This window comes from Pelophylax lessonae (genome assembly GCF_965119305.1).
Source record: "Pelophylax lessonae genome assembly, chromosome: 1".
NCBI classification, from domain to species: Eukaryota; Metazoa; Chordata; class Amphibia; order Anura; family Ranidae; genus Pelophylax; species Pelophylax lessonae.
Genome location: NC_138768.1, coordinates 873,868,978 through 873,886,552, shown reverse-complemented (window position 1 = coordinate 873,886,552; position 17,575 = coordinate 873,868,978). Strand labels below are relative to the sequence as shown.

Here is a 17,575-nt window from a genome sequence, read left to right as displayed (position 1 = left end):
ATATGATATAAAAATCAAGGATCATTTTACTTGTCAGTCTTCATATGTTATATACATCATTAAATGCCCTTGTGGCTTATACTATATTGGTGAAACCACTCAAAAAGTTAAAGATCGCATTGCCCGACATAAATACTCAATAAAAGACAAATTAGTTCAGCTACCATTAGCGAGACACTTTTTGGAAAAAGGACACTGATGCCTCGTTTCCACTGAGTGGTACGGTACGGTTCGGTTCAGTACGGTACGGTTCGGTACGGTACACATTGCGTTTCCACTGCCAATAGTACCCTTTTCATGATAGGCGTGGTGTAGCTGGTCACAGCAGGAAAGCTGTGATAGACGATTCTCTGTCAACCAATCAAAGTTCTGCAGAGTGTAGCTCCACCCAGTTGGTACGGGTCTAATGTGCTTGGTACCCCAACAAAAGGGTACCAAAAAGTGGTACGGTACGGTTCGGAATTAGGGTACCATTCATAATGGAAACGGCATAAAAAGCGTACCGTACCGAACCGAACCGTACCAGAAAGCTCAGTGGAAACGCGCCATCAGAGACCCAATTGAGATTTATGGTCATTGACAATATACCTAGAAACAGAAGGGGAGGAAATCGTGAACTACAAGTTAGGAAACGTGAAGTCCAATGGATCCATTTTTTGGATACCTTACAACCGAAGGGGTTAAATTCTGAACTTGACTTGTATTTATTTTTGTAAATGGTATCTTTTTGAAGGGACCTTTTGGTCTAATTATGAGTCCTACACCTTCAACAGTGACAGCTATATTCAACACCGCAACATATAGTCGATTGTGTTATTTCATTGATCGAAATATATGTTTCTTGTAGAGTCTTTTTTATTGACAAATATTTTTTATTCCTTTATCATTAGGATAACACTGGATATGATTAATTGCATATAGAGAGGGATCTGTGTTTTGTAACTTTGACAAATTGAGGGACATCATGTTGCATGTGGAAAACAATCGCAGGAATATGGAGGAGAAACAGTGGAAGATGGAGGAGCAAAACAAGAAGATGAAAGACAAATGGGACAAAGAAAGGAAGGAGATGGAAGACAAATTGAAAGAGATCGAGGGCCAAGTGAACAATAAACACCAGGAGATGAAGGACCAAAATATGAAGGCCCTAAAGGTGACAAGGGAACAATGTAAGAAGGTGGAAGAAAAATTCAATGAGATCGAGGGCCAACTGAAGCAAGAACGAGAGATGAAGGACCAAACACAGAAGGCCCTAAAGGAGATGGAGGACACATTGAGGAAGATAGAAGACAAATTGAAGGAGACCGAAGATCAACTGAAAAATGAACGAAAGGAGATGGAGGACCAAAAGAATAAAATGGAAGACAAACTGAAGGAGGCTGAGGGCCAAAAAAGGAATGAACAGAAGGAAATGGATGACAAACTGAAGAAGATGGAAGAGAAGTTGAAGGAGACTAAGGACCTACTGAAAAATGAACGGAAGGAGATGGAGGACAAAATGAAGAAGAGGGAAGACAAATGGAACAATGACAGGAAGAAGATGGAAGAAAAATTAAACAATGACAAGAAGGAGATGGAAGAAAAATTAAACAATGACAAGAAGGAGATGGAAGAAAAATGTAACAATGACAAGAAGGAGATGGAAGAAAAATGGAAGAATGACTCGTGGATTCTTAATTGATGCTTGAACATATATAAGCTTTTGTACTTCTATAGAGATTTAGATGTATTTCTGTATGAGGAAGGACGTTAACCTTTGAGTCCGAAACGTTACGATTGAAATACTATGATATTGTACTGGTATGTACTTTGGATATTTTTCCAATAAAGAAAGAATTGTGCAGCAATCCCTGTGGACCTTTTCTCTTATATATACAGCCTGTGGGATGGCTTGATTGCTTTGCACACGACCTCAACAAACCACTGCTGTTCACCAATCTTTTTGAATATATATATATATATATATACATATTGGCTATATATACACCATATAGGTTCAGATTCCAGGGCTATCATCACACCTTGCTACCCTACCCTAGTCTTTCATCCGAAAAAGCATGTAACCAGTGTAGCCTGAACAATCTGACCTCCTGCATGCTTGTTCCTGGCAGTGAAGTGAGGTTTAGGATGAAGATGAAGGCCCCGGAGCTTGCAGCTTTATAAATTAAGTAATGTTCTTTCTTGTCCACGGCTTCCTCCTATAGGCCAAGTTTTTCACCAATCAGATTCTCTGCTCCAGTCCCTGGGCAGATCTCTCACATCTGATTCCCACCAGATATCTTTATACGGCAATGCCCCACTACATATAACACAGCATGGAGGGGCTCAGTGAAGATGGTGGTGAAGGTGTGGAGGTGTCAGAACGGGGCACACAGTTCATAAAAAGGAGATCTGCCCGGGCCTCATAATCCAGATCTATCCTGACTCTGTTACTGGAGACCTTACAAGGTAATCACATTCTTTTACTATCATGTATCAATGTGCAAAGTTTATTCCCCCCCCCCCCCCCCACCTCTGCAAACCCCAGGACTTCTTATTATATCCAATTAGTGACTGATCTCCTTTCCTGTCTATACTGGGGTAACACATCCCGATGCTCCAGTACCCTGACTTCCCAACATCCACTTCCCAGTAATGTCTCCCTGAGGATAAACTCTGAATGCTTATTACCGGAGGACACTCAAATCTCTCTGATGTTTCTGGGCGATTCTGATGTGATGATGACCAGGATGCAGTTTTCCTGTCATCTGATAAATATAGACCATTACCATGTAAAAAAACAAATATATACATTTCTGCACAAGGCAGGGATAAATTTATGTAGTGCAAGGATGATGGTATCCTCTACCTACCTCCAATGAGACACAGACAAGGGCTAATGTGCTAGAAAGTAAATAGTAAGTACACTTTCATGGTTACGACTAAGCGGACGTTTATCCGTGAAACGCGTCAACTACTATGCGTTCATCTCTTGTCTCTGACTATATTATGGATACACTTTGAATTGATTTTATCTTTTGGATACGAATAAAACAGATTTTTTATATTTTTCACCTTCAAGTTGGAGTGCGGCTTTTACTCTCTACATTATAGTTGCCTGGACTGCGGATCCTTGCTGCACCTTATTTTTGATGGTTGGGATTACCTTATCACTGGAGCGGTTCTTTTGCCCTTTCTGCTGATCTGTAACCACTTTCATCGAACCAGACATTGATGCATTCGTTTCTCAAAAACAAAGTCAAATATCCCACTAGTTTGTCCCGCTCTATAATTCTTCCTGTGGATCCACCTCACTCCTACAACCCACCCCCCCACTCTGGACCGGCAGGGGTTATCCTGGTGCCCACTGGGCTACCAAGCACAACTCTTTTTGCTACTCCGCACTTATCCTTCTTACTGAGAAGACGTCAAAACCCTAAATAAAATAGCAGAAGCTAATAATACTGGGCCGCTGAGCCTGACGCAACATGACGCAACAGAACAGCAAGACTATGCCAGTAGCACCCTGACAAGGCTTAAAGCACTATTCAAGCAATTATGGGCCCAGTTGAAGGAGCGGTGTGCAGCAACACTCCAGAGTCAGTGTGAACAGAAGTCTAGAGAGTCTTCTACAGGTAAATCACCCTTACAGGCTCAATCCAAGCCTTACTCTACTTACCTGTCCTCCTGACATGAAGGCCAGAGAGGGTTTGCCACCACTCCGTCCACCTCAACGGAGAACCGCTAGCCAGCATGGTTGTCAGACCATATGGATTCTTAGTTATTTGCCACTTGGCCTTTGTGAGATACTGGGTCTGTGGCACAGAGATGTGGGCGTTTCTACGAGCCTGAGCTGGAGGGATGCTACTCCCTGGCGCTGTACAAATAAGTTATTTAGTGGACTTTCCTGTTCACATTTGAGTCTACCAGCAATGGGAGTCGGTTGAATGTTGGTGCCCTGATCTATGAAGGCTTACAATCCCCCAAGCCTCTGTAGCCACCATTTTGTATTTTCTAGGTTTTCTCTTGTTTACACATTATTTTCACTCTCGAGTGTTGTTTATGGTTTGTTTGAGTGCTGCATTACTATGATGTTCTATTCACCCAGTGGTACAAAAAGCCTAAGGCTGCATTCACATGTCAGCTTATGATCGCGGGCAGAACCGCCGCGGTTCCGCCCGCGATTCGGAGGTTTATTGCAAATCGCGGGACGCCTAGCGTTGCCCGTTGATTTGCAATAGCCCCCCAAACGCCGAGCGATGTTGCCGCGATTTACGCCCGCCGAAGTACAAGAGCTTCTTTGGAGCGTATTGCGTCCCGCGATTTTGTTTGCGTGATGTTGCCGCGATTCGGCGGGCGTAAATCGCGGCAACATCGCTCGGCGTTTGGGGGGCTATTGCAAATCAATGGGCAACGCTAGGCGTCCCGCGATTTGCAATAAATCTCCGAATCGCGAGCGGAACCGCGGCGGTTCTGCCCGCGATCATACGCTGACATGTGAATGCAGCCTAATGTCTGGAAAGTTTTATGTGAAGGGGAGACTATGCTCTGTTGTATCTGTTCTTCGTTCCAGACATGCCAGTCTAGCCTGTTTTCACTAGTTATTTAAAAAAAAAAAAAGAAGAAGAGGTATTACTATCATCTTTCAATTGTAGTAACATACCTGTACATTGTGTTTTTGATCCATGTATTACATGTTATGTCAATATACTTAGCTCAATAAAGAGATTGACATAAAAAATAAAAATATCCCAATAGTTTTATGTTGCCCTGTTTTTTTTTTACATTTTATAATGAAAAATATAAAAAAATAAATTACGTTTTAATACTTATATACCTTAACTATAGTATATATTTTATATGGGGCCCGAGAAATTATTTTCGCCCTTAATGTGGCCCAGAGAAGCCAAAAGGTCGGACACCCATGATATAGACCATAACCCCCCCAGAACCCCAATGTTTGCTGTAAATCCCCAATAATTGGTCCTTCAGCCTGGGGGTGTGAGCATATTATGGGGTTCTTGGGTGGGTTGGTCGTGACTGTTGCATGATGGGATTGGGTTGGCCTGGATGGCTTAGCAGTGATGTAGACTTTGCCCTGTGTAGTAGAATGTGGATAGACATGTGTGCCTGTACATTTCTGGACATTTACCCCAGACACGATATCAGATAATCCGGTGTGTAATGTGTGTGAGATCCCCGCAACATCCAGATCCCCTCCATCATGGAGGAGTTTATCATGTCTCTCTCTGTCCTCATCATCGCCATCCTCAATATCACACAAGTCACCTGTGTCTGATTCCTGTAGGACAGTCATGCCATCCGTCATGTTACACAGCTCCTCAATGTCCCCTATCTTCCTGGACAGCTCCTCCGTTTTTTCCGGCTGTTGACTCCTATCCATCAGTGATAGAGAAACTGGCTGTGCCTGTCAGGAGATCTCACTCAGGACTCTCTTCTCCAGGTCTTCCAGACGTCTCCTGAGGTCTCTGAACAGGGCAGTGACTCTCTCTTTTTCATTATCTGCCTTTCCTTGTACTTTCCTCCTGCGTTCCTGAAGACTCTGGACTCGTTTCTCTGTCTCCTCTCTGTCATCAGTTTCTGCAGAACATTTCTCCGTTTCTTCTTCATGATCTCAGAGGCCTCATCCAGAGTCTCCACCTGGTGTCCCCAATGTTCTCCAGCCAAACTGCAGGGCACATAGATACAGGTTGAGTCCTCAGTGCAGTAATACTTCATTAGTTCCCTATGGACGGAACATTTCCTGTTCTCCAGGGAAGTGGTGGGGTCACATAAGATGTGTTCTGGGGACTTGCTGTGGACTCTCAGGTGATTGTCACACAGAGAAACTTCACACATCAGACAGGATATCACAGTGGGTACAGAATTGTGAAGACAGTAAGTACAGAAGACCCCGGACTGCTCCTGATCTGGCTGAGCAGAATTCTTCACTATGTTACACAGTGTTATGTTCCTCCGCAGTGCAGGCCGCTCCTGGACCTCTGCATTCAGGACAGGAATAACCTCCAGACCTCTCCTGTGTATCCAACACACAACCAATACCACCCCAGCATAAGTTGTGTCCACATTTCAGCACTACAGGATCTGTATAAATGTTCAGACAGACAAAAAATTCCAGCTCTTCCTCAGATCAGCAGACGCCATCGCTGAGAGCAGAAGAGATAAATGACAGTAAAGTCTCCAACACTCAGTAACCAGTTCTGTCCTACACAGGGCAAGGCTGAGACTCGTAGTCAAAGGAACCCTTATACAGAGAGACACAAATAATACATGGGAGGATTCCTGACAATAATCTCCCTATCTGGGGAAAATAAGGCTATGGATATGTGTTAAGAATATTTGTTCCTCCTTTGTGTTAGTTTATTAATAGTTAAAATAATAAGTTGTCCAGAGGAAATTAATTTACCTGAAGAAATACAAGTGATCGGAAGATTAGTGGGTGACACAGACATCATTTGGATGTTGTCAGTCAGAAACCAGATCAGCCCCCTCCTAAACTCTATTATGTGTTATGGCAGTTAGGGGATGATTTACACACTGTATGTACGAACACAATATTAGATTAAAGGGTCTTGGGTAAGGATAACGTTTGAGTCAAGCATGAGCTTGAGACAAACCCAGTTTATTTGCAGCTTATGTAAACCAGCTATCAATAATCACTTTCGCTAGTGAAATACTTCAGGTTGGAGTTGATCATGAGTTTGACCAAAACTCCAGCCATTCACATTTGGGGAAAAAATGGCAATCTAATGTAATTGTTCACTCCCGTAGCAACTCACAACCATTCAATTCCAGACCTTGGAACTGTGGTAAGGTAGCTGGTCTGCAGAAATGGAGGACTTCCAGTCAGCAGCACCTGAAGCTACCTCATGCCTGCAGTGTACAAACAGTGGTGGAGATTTATAAAGTGAAAGCTCTCGCGCTCCAAGTAGGTGTTAAACCTACAAACGAGTGACTTAGTCGGGAGTGACGAAACGCGCCAGTGTGTAGCTACACGACACACCGGAGAAGTGACCGGAGGTGGTTCCCGAGGGTCCGTTTCGCCAGCGTGGAGGGGGTGAGGGCCGTGGGAACACCCCAGACCCCCTTTTTGTAACATGCACTATTTTATGTAACATCATGTGAGTGTATCTTGTGATGGGTTTTAATATGAGTTATTAAACAAACGTAAAGACCTTATTGCACTAGTGGAGCTCTCCTTCTTTTTATGGTGGGTTACTCATGAAAGAGGAGGAGCCGTTCGAGGTGAACAATTTAAAGATGATATCCCCGACTATAACTAGTGTTTCCACTGCGCATGCGCCCTGACCATGAAAATTGGGGGCAATAATATTGGGTGAGTTACCAGCTGATAGGGGCGGTATCACGAAGTTGATGGATTTTGGGTGACCCAACTACATCACAGGAATCTTATTATTTGATCACTATTCACTTTATGGACTGCCGTGTGTACGGAGTGTGGACTGGTTTTTGTGCACATCATCTTTGAAGATTACTGCTCATACATTATTTATTTTTTCACCTCTTGTCAGTATTATTATATGGATTTATTTATTTATTCTCACTTTATTGCTTTGTATTTAATGCACTGCTGGGTGATCATTGTTTGGATTAAGAATTCACTTTATTATATTGAGTGGTGGAGATTTGCTAAAACTGGAGCACACAGAATCTGGTGCAGCTGTGGATAGTAACCAATCAGCTTTTAACTTCAGCTTGATCAATTTCAGTGGTTCTAAAGGCAGAAGGTTTTTGAAAATAGTAAAGATGTGATGCTATAACCAAATTAAAAGTTCAAATAATAGAATAAGATGTAGTTACCAGTGACAGGACAGATGCTGCACATACCGTCCAACACAATAGGAATAGAAGTAAAAGTCTGGCAGCTCAGTACAACTTGGAAGTAAAATCTGTAAATGCTTTATTAATGATAGCAAATAGATAAGGAATAGATAGGACTTTTAAGGTAGCCACTAATAATCCCATAACCACTTGCCGCCCGCCCACTGTCAAATGAAGGCGGAGCGGAGCGGTGCGGCTCTCATTCTGGGCTGATGTCATAGGACGGCAGCCCATTCAAGCAGGGCAGGCACGCGATTGCGTGCACACCACCCTGCACTGTCGGTGGCTGCATGTCCCTGAGACACAGTGTGTCACCGACAGTGGGTAAACAGCCAATGACAGTGGCTGTTTACCACGTGATTGGCTGTGATCCATTCACAGCTGATCACGAATGTAAACAAAGAGCAGTAACTGACTGTTACCAGCTCTTCTCTCCTCACACACCGTTTCCAGTGTGAGGAGAGAAGAGCCAGGAGTAGTGAGTTACTGATCTGTGTCTGTCAGTGTACTCTGCACCAAGCACACAATAAAGAGAACCTGTCCCCATACAGTCCTCAACCCCCCACTGCTCCTGTCACCCAACAGTCACCTCATTAGTACACCATAAAGTGCCACCTGACAGTGCCCATAAAGTGCAACTGCCACCATCAGAGATTAAGCACACAGTCAGTGTGTGAAACGCGTCTACCTTGTCACGATTGTCATATTTGGATGTCCAGTCAATAAACCTGGATTTTGACTCAACCTGGAGTGCTGCCAATTCCTTTTTTTTTATCAGAGACTTACATCAGTACGCTCAGCGGTGCACCTGTCACCCATCGGTGACCATCGCCAGTCACCCATCAGTGACCGTCATCAGTGACTGTCACTCATCAACCACCTATCAGTGACTGTCACCCCATCAGTGATAGTCATCTGTCACCCCATCAGTGATCGTCACCTGTCACCCATTTGACACCCATCAATGACCGTCAAATGCCACCTATCAGTGACCATCAGCAGTCATCTGTCACCCATCAGACAGCCCATCACAGCCATCATGTCAAATAAAGTGTACAGCAGCGAGGAGGCGTTTCAGATCCCCTCCATGACTGATGAGAGCAGCGGGGAGTTCTCATCAGATTCCGATTCCGAATTCAAAATAATAAATAGTAGCGGATCAGCGATGGAATCGGAGGAAGAATGGATCCCTCCTAAAAGGGCACAGCGCTCTGGAAACCAGGCAGCCACAAGCGATACACCCCAGGATCGAATGCCCAGGCCCAGTACCAGCACTGCCACCAGTGATACACCCCAGGATCGAATGCCCAGGCTAAGCACCAGCGCTGCGGTATCACTCCCAAGTACCAGCACAGAAATTTCAAATCCCGCAACTACTAGCACTGGAGTGTCACATCCCCCAAGAGCCAGGGCCACTACATACCTCCCAGATGCTCTTGCCAACCCAACATGGCTGCCCTCCAACTCGGGATCAGCAAGCATTCCCCCTTTCACTGCACAGCCAGGTGTGCAGGCCAATACCGAGAATTTCTCAGAAATTGATTTTCTTTATTTTTGCCCAACAATTTGCTGCAATTTATCGTGGACGAAACCAATCTCTATGCTCAGCATTATATTGCAAACAACCCCCAATCATCCTATGCCCGTCCGTTTGAGTGCAGAGATTTGAATTTGGAGGAGTTCAAATTGTTTATGGGCCACGGGCCTCACTATAAACATGAGGCTTACAAAAAAAAATGAAAGACATGCCTATTGGTCCACCCACCCCATACACCACATGCCCATGTTTTCTTCCGTAATGTCCAGGTCCCGATATGAGATAATGTGCTTCCTTCACTTCAGCAACAACACCCAGTGCCCTCCCCGAAATCATCCAAATTATGACAAATTATGTAAAATTCGCCCCCTCATGAATTTTTTCCCCCAAAGATTTGCAGAACTTTATGTCCCTGACCAGAACATATGTGTGGATGAGTCCCTGGTACACTTTACGGCCGGCTAGGAATAAAACAATATATTCCTAACAAAAGGGCCAAATACGGGGTTAAATTCTACAAATTATGTGTAAGAGCCACGGGATATCTGTATGCGTTCCGCATATATGAAGGAATAGATTCCCAGTGCAAGCCCTCTGAGTGCGCGTCCTACATGGGCACAACCGGAAAAATTGTAAGGGACCTGGTGTACCCTCTGCTGAACAAAGGTTATCATATATACCTGGATAACTACTATGCCAGCCTGCCCCTTTTCAAACACCTATACCTTGCAAAAACCCTGGCCTGCGGAACCACCAGAAAGAACAGGAAAGGCTTCCCACAATCCTTGGTCAATAAAAAAATGTGAAGGGGGGGGAAGCAGCTTTCAGAAGCAACGAAGTGCTAGCCTTGAGATGGAAGGATAGTAGAAATGTATATATAATGTCCACCATCCATAATGACACCACAGTGGAGGTTCAAAGAAGATTTGTGGGCTCTGGGGCTGAAGGACGGTATACAGCGGGCTTTCAGGGTGTGAAGGGGCACTCCAGGGTACGGTTTAATCCTTGGTGTGCTATGGCTGTTTTTGTTGGCAAGTGCATGAACATTCGGGACCCATTGGAGGTAGGTGTCCCTCTGATGCGTTCCAGTTGATGTCAGTTTAACTGGAAGGTAAAATGGGTGCACTGCGGGTAGTGTGTTGTCTCTGAGCTGGTGTTTTGCGGCTGGAGGCCAATTATGATTAGGGGGCCCGCAGTATATTATCGGAACCTTTAATGGGGCCTCTAAGACCAACAAAAAGCTTAATGACCTTTTTTACGTTTCTGTTATAAGGAATGTTTTTTCCTTTATGTTAATTTATGTTTTGATTTGTTAATAAAGGGCCGCTATGGCTAATTTATTCCACTCACAGTGTCGTCTCAGTCATTGGGATAAGGTAAGGGGGTAAGGTGCTGGTGGGTGGGCTTTTGGGCTGTTCAGCCAGGTATGGGAGAAGGACATCTGTTCTACACTGGTCATGTATGCACAAGGTCGGTGCGCCCCTCTCTTGGTGTTTTTTAGTGCTTTTTGAATACCCTTGGTCCTGAGGGGGCAGCAAGACCTTAAGTGATGCCAACAAAGACCATTGAACATTAATCCTTCCCTCATCATATCCCTCACCACTTGAGCACAGGAGGAATTTTTTTAGCTTACCTGACCGAGGCCCTCAGCCTGCTGCTGACTTACTACCATCATGCCTCTGCCTGCCGTATGAAATTAGCTGTAGCAAGAGGCAGTATGTTTATGAAGGGCTGGAGAGCGGTGCAATGAGTGACTGCAGGTAACTGTACCAGGATCAATATTATGGCTGCGCTGACCATGTCTCTGCCTGGACAATTCCTTTGGAAAAATGCTGTGTATGTACTGGCAATATGCCAGTATTGACTATAGACTATATTCCTGCCTGCTGCCTGGACCAATGCTCTCCTCTGTGGACAACTGCACTACTAAAACCACAGGTAATACTTTTTTTTTACACTTTCCTTAATATAATGTGATTTGTAGTGTAATTCTTGGTATTTACATGCCATGTGTTAGAAATATTAGGGGCCTTCAAAAATGATAGGTTGTCAGGAAATTAGATGTGTATTTTATGTTCCCAGAATGCCTGACGGTGCTACTTGTGTGTTGGGCCTCTGTGTGTGGCCAGGCTGTGTAAAAGTCTCACACATGTAGTATGGCCACACTCAGGAAGAGTAGCAGAATGTATTTCGGGGTGCAATCTTTGCTATGTATGTCAAAATGGTAAAAACAGTGCAGCGCTCTTAAACTAAACTATACTGAACAGTAATAGGATCAAATCGCAATAAATCGCAATGCAAAGTCCATCATCACAAAAGTCAGATAAAAGATCGGGTTTTAAGGATCGAAAGGATCACTTTACTTGATCCACTTTTTTGCAGAACCCCGATCATCCATTGCCTACCGAAGGTGCACAAAGACAGGGAACGCCCACCGGGAAGACCGATTGTCAACGGTATTGACTCCGTGACATCCCGGTTGGGCCAATATGTCGATGTGCACCTTCAACCATTAGTAGTGTCTACAGAAGCCTACCTAAAGGACACCAAGCACATTATCCAACTTCTGCAAGATGTGCCCTGCACCCCTAATTCTATTTTAGTTACAGCGGACGTAGGTTCGCTGTACACTATCATAGATCATGAAGAAGCAGAGGCGGCAGTGAAGTGGGCTTTTGCAACATCTAGTCTTTCGAGGAAACCGAGTAGTCTATTTTTTTGTCTTCCCAGAAATTATTTCTGGTATGGCAATAACTATTATCTCCAGAAAAGAGGTGTGGCCATGGGCGCCCGTTTCGCTCCCAGTGTGGCCAATTTATTTATGGCCCACTGGGAGGAGGAGGTGGTGTTTCATGACTGCCCCCCTGAATTGGTGTGCTATAAAAGGTACATCGATGACGTGTTCCTTGTGTGGAACGGAGAAATGGACCACCTTGAGTCATTCATGAGTAAACTAAATAACAATAACAAAAACATAGTCCTTACATGGACCATCAGCACTACTAGTGTATGTTTCCTAGATTTGGTCATCTCAAAGGGATCCAGCGGGTTCACGACTAGCAACCACTTCAAACCAACGGATAGAAATGCGTACATCCCTCTCGACAGCTGCCACCATGCCTCTTGGCTCTGTAATATTCCGAAAGGGCAGTTTGTCAGGCTAAGACGCAACTGTTCCTCAGAAGCTGATTATATGGAACAGGCCAACGTATTATCTGAAAGGTTTTTACAGAAGGGTTATAACAAAGAGAGACTATCTAAGGATCTCTCAAGTGTCAAAGAGATTGACCGTAACACGCTGTTAACTAGCGGCCCCAAACGGGAAGCACCAAAGGGTGATGTAAGGATTGTTTTAGATTACAATATTCAATACAAAAAAATTGAAAGTATTTTCAACAAACATTGGCCCATTTTGATGCAAGACCGGGTGCTACGTGACCATCTCCCAGAAAGACCACGTTTTGTATATAAAAGGGCGCCCACTCTGAGGAACATCTTAGCCCCAGGAGTAGTAGATCCTCCAGTGGAAGCACATAATAAATTGTTTGCTTTTCTGAAAGGATTCTATGCATGTGGCAAATGCATTGTGTGCCGTTCTGCTAAAAAGAATGTGAAACGCAGGAAGGATTTTGTGGCTCAGGCGACAGGGAAAGAGTATAAGATCAATGATCTCATTACTTGTGCGACCACTGGGGTTGTATATTTGATCGAATGTAGCTGTGGTCTGCAGTACGTGGGTAGGACCTCAAGAGCCCTCCAAGTAAGATTAGCTGAACATGTTAGGTGCATTAGAAAAGGAAAATCCCCCCACTTTTTGTACCAGCATTTTAAAAACGTTCATAATAAAGACCCCAAGGATATGAAATTCTGGGGCATTGAAAAAGTTAAAAAGCACTGGAGGGGCGGCAACTTCATTCGCCAATTAAGTAAAAGGGAATCCTTTTGGATTTATGAAATGAAGGTTGTCGTACCCCGGGGTCTGAACACTGATTTTGATTTAAATTGTTTTATTTCTGACCGATAAATTATCTTTCAGTTTTTTTCTGTTTACATGTGCAGTGTCCTATTATTGTTTTTAATATAGTTTTATAATCACTTTTAAGGTTTTATCCTTTTTAACATATATGTCCATTGTGGTTTTTATATGTTTTTATGTAACTTCCGTGTCAGCGGGTGTTTGGCGTCACACGCTGTTGGATTATATTATACATTTATTAATCAAGCACTATGATTTAGTGCTATCCATTCCGATCCCGCTAAAAAATTGGCTTTGGGGGTGCATTAGGTTGCCCTGAGAAGGAGAGGGGGTTAAGCTTCCTCTCATCCTTTCCGTGGCCATATCCGGGATTGTCTGAAGTATGAGCCGGAATTCCTTCTAGTTCCGGCGTTAGGGTATCCATGGGAACTTCTCAGAAGGTCTGGCCAATCAGATTTGGGGGAGGATTATATACTGGGTGACGTCTGACCAATCCTCTTCATCGCTGACGAAGCCTCCACCCACGGAGGCGATACGCGTGCGGAGGGAGGAGGAGTTGAGCGTCTGACGTCACCCGCTGACACGGAGGAGACCGAGTGACACCGAGCGAGCCCCGCTGTCCCGGTCTTTTTTGCCGTTATATGCCCGACTTTAATCTTTATCAAGTAAGAGGCCACTTTGTCATGTTTTTAAAGTCCTATTAAAGTCAGTATTACACTATCCTGGCATTTCTCTCTTTTCATTACCCTGCCATCTGTTGTGCGTTTTATACATTCGAAAATATTATTATTCTGATTATTTTTAATTTATTACTAAAAGGCGGTGTCTGAACTATCAATAAAATTATGACGCAGTGCCTCCAGCCGATTACGGCAAATAATTTAATATCTAAGAAAAAAAAACCCAATTAATTTTGTTCAGACACTCATAGTATACCACGCAATTTTCCCAAGTTCTTTTTTTTTATATCAGTTAATTTCTTTTTAAAAGCATATACCAATCTTAGTGAAGCAGTCTACAGTAGGGAATATATATATAAGAATATTTATTCGCAAGACATATTTTCACCATAAATGATCATACTTGAGTGACACAAAGAGGTAACCTTACATAAAATACCAACTTAAAACGATAAATGCAATGTGATATTTAGCTAAACGATGAAAGTAAAATAAAGCAAGATTACGTTTTTCCCAGATGTAGTAAAAACCATATTTTAATATTCTATATAATCAGACCACAATTGTCTGCGAATCACATGGCCGAAAGTCATTCCACTGCAGATGAAGTGAGAATAAGCCATGCAAAACGGAAGACATAAAATTGCAAATAATGCGCTTAATCTGATATTAGTAAAAATGTTATAAAAACAAATCATCTCTTTAGAGAAAAATCTACATATGGTTTATACGGCTGGGATTGTACTTTCGTTACTGTTAATTATGCAATGTAAAACATTTAAGGAAGTACATAAACAATATAGAATAATAATCAAATAACAGCAAGGCATAATTACCATATTTAAAATGGCCGCTTAGCTTAGAATAGTAGTTACCAGGTTCCTCAAGATGGCTGCTTTTCCAAGATGGTGGCCAATTAGGGAGGAGCTTCTTTTGGCGTCCCTCAAAGGTTCAGATACATGGCAGATTGAAATGGAGTCGTCTGTGTAGATGAGTCTGTGCATGGCTGTTAGTAGTGTGTATGTTGTAAGTGTGATGTATATTGGGCAAGATATGATGTGTGTTGTGTTGTCTTGTGTTCTCTATTACATCTCTGATTCCTTTTTATTTTGTGTTGAACAAAAGGGCAGTAAAAATTATCATAAGCCAAACCCAGTGGGAGGAACATTATTCCTATTGGTTGGAACATCTTATTCATTAACTGGTGATGTCATAGGGTGACACCTCTTGGTTAACCAGTATATTAAAATTAATTAAAAATTTCTCCATTTAAGACTATTATAAAAAAAAACATAAAATGTAATCATGCTCTCATCTATGACGTCCATTTAATCCACCAGGTATCTGAATAAAGATTAATCTTGGTAACACTATTCTAATATTTAATATATCTTACGTAATATATACAGTGGGTACGGAAAGTATTCAGACCCCCTTAAATTTTTCACTCTTTGTTATATTGCAGCCATTTGCTAAAATCATTTAGGTTCATTCTTCTTCCTCATGAATGTACACATAGCACCCCATACTGACAGAAAAACACAGAATTGTTGACATTGTTGCAGATTTATTAAAAAAAGAAAAACTGAAATATCACATGGTCCTAAGTATTCAGACCCTTTGCTGTGACACTCATATATTTAACTCAGGTGCTTTCCATTTCTTCTGATCATCCTTGAGATGGTTCTACACCTTCATTTGAGTCCAGCTGTGTTTGATTATACTGATTGGACTTGATTAGGAAAGCCACACACCTGTCTATATAAGACCTTCCAGATCACAATGCATGTCAGAGCAAATGAGAATCATGAGGTCAAAGGAACTGCCTGAAGAGCTCAGAGACAGAATTGTGGCAAGGCACAGATCTGGCCAAGGTTACAAAAAGATTTCTGCTGCACTTAAGGTTCCTAAGAGCACAGTGGCCTCCATAATTCTCAACTCGACCAGAACCCTTCCTAGAGCTGGCCGTCCGGCCAGACTGAGCTATCGGGGGAGAAGAGCCTTGGTGAGAGAGGTAAAGAAGAACCCAAAGATCACTGTGGCTGAGCTCCAGAGATGCAGTCAGGAGATGGGAGAAAGTTGTAGAAAGTCAACCATCACTGCAGCCCTCCACCAGTCGGGGCTTTATGGCAGAGTGGCCCGACGGAAGCCTCTCCTCAGTGTAAGACACATGAAAGCCCGCATGGAGTTTGCTAAAAAAACACCTGAAGGACTCCAAGATGGTGAGAAATAAGATTCTCTGGTCTGATGAGACCAAAATAGAACTTTTTGGCCTTAATTCTAAGCGGTATGTGTGGAGAAAACCAGGCACTGCTCATCACCTGTCCAATACAGTCCCAACTGTGAAGCATGATGGTGGCAGCATCATGCTGTGGGGGTGTTTTTCAGCTGCAGGGACAGGACGACTGGTTGCAATCGAGGGAAAGATGAATGCGGCCAAGTACAGGGATATCCTGGACAAAAACCTTCTCCAGAGTGCTCTGGACCTCAGACTGGGCCGAAGGTTTACCTTCCAACAAGACAATGACCCTAAGCACACAGCTAAAATAACGAAGGAGTGGCTTCACAACAACTCCGTGACTGTTCTTGAATGGCCCAGCCAGAGCCCTGACTTAAACCCAATTGAGCATCTCTGGAGAGACCTAAAAATGGCTGTCCACCAACGTTTACCATCCAAGCTGACAGAACTGGAGAGGATCTGCAAGGAGGAATGGCAGAGGATCCCCAAATCCAGGTGTGAAAGACTTGTTGCATCTTTCCCAAAAAGACTCCTGGCTGTATTCGATCAAAAGGGGGCTTCTACTAAATACTTAGCAAAGGGTCTGAATACTTAGGACCATGTGATATTTCAGTTTTTCTTTTTTAATAAATCTGCAACAATGTCAACAATTCTGTGTTTTTCTGTCAGTATGGGGTGCTATGTGTACATTCATGAGGAAGAAGAATGAACCTAAATGATTTTAGCAAATGGCTGCAATATAACAAAGAGTGAAAAATTTAAGGGGGTCTGAATACTTTCCGTACCCACTGTATATATTGGATTTTACTTTTTAACCCAAGACTTCAATTAGTAGCAGTAAGAATTATATAGATATATACAGTTATATATATTGATACACAACAGCTTGTATATGTAACTTTTTCTACACATGGTTTGTTTCCAATTGGAGTATTATCCATTTAAGGGATTATTATGTTAACAACAGTACATTTATGATTTGGACTGGATGATAAAATATGGGCGAAATTTCTGACCATTTGACACTACTATATGATAGAATATAATGTACTTCTCAGTAGGAGGTTGTCATAACATCATAGTTCCATAACACCTTTTGTATATGATGGGGCAGAGATATCAATTTATGATTTTCTGGAATTCATTTTGAGATTTGCAGTTCTCATCAATCTAAGTGACAATGTTTATGTGACTCCGTGTAGATTTCAACAACTTTATCCCCCTGTTTGTGTTTAGGTAAATAAATGACAGATTCTCGTCTTTGTCCAGACAGTTTTGTTTGTCTTCTCAGGGTGGAAACA

The 17,575-nt window shown here is 42.8% G+C and overlaps 1 protein-coding gene and 1 pseudogene across 2 annotated transcripts; one reads left to right on the top strand and one right to left on the bottom strand.

The window, feature by feature from the left end:
* Positions 1-964: 964 nt before the first annotated feature.
* Positions 965-1,681, top strand: LOC309550400 (uncharacterized protein; the record flags this gene model as incomplete). The annotated part of the gene is made up of 1 exon (XM_082250788.1): positions 965-1,681. One exon carries the CDS (start codon positions 965-967, stop codon positions 1,679-1,681), a length of 717 nt encoding a protein of 238 aa, XP_082106914.1.
* A 574-nt stretch (positions 1,682-2,255) lies between these two features.
* On the bottom strand, positions 2,256-6,144 carry LOC309550393 (E3 ubiquitin-protein ligase TRIM39-like; annotated as a pseudogene). Its single transcript has 2 exons — positions 4,915-6,144; positions 2,256-2,795 (listed from the first exon to the last, which is right to left on the bottom strand). The product of its transcript is annotated as an E3 ubiquitin-protein ligase TRIM39-like (transcript).
* Positions 6,145-17,575: the final 11,431 nt, after the last annotated feature.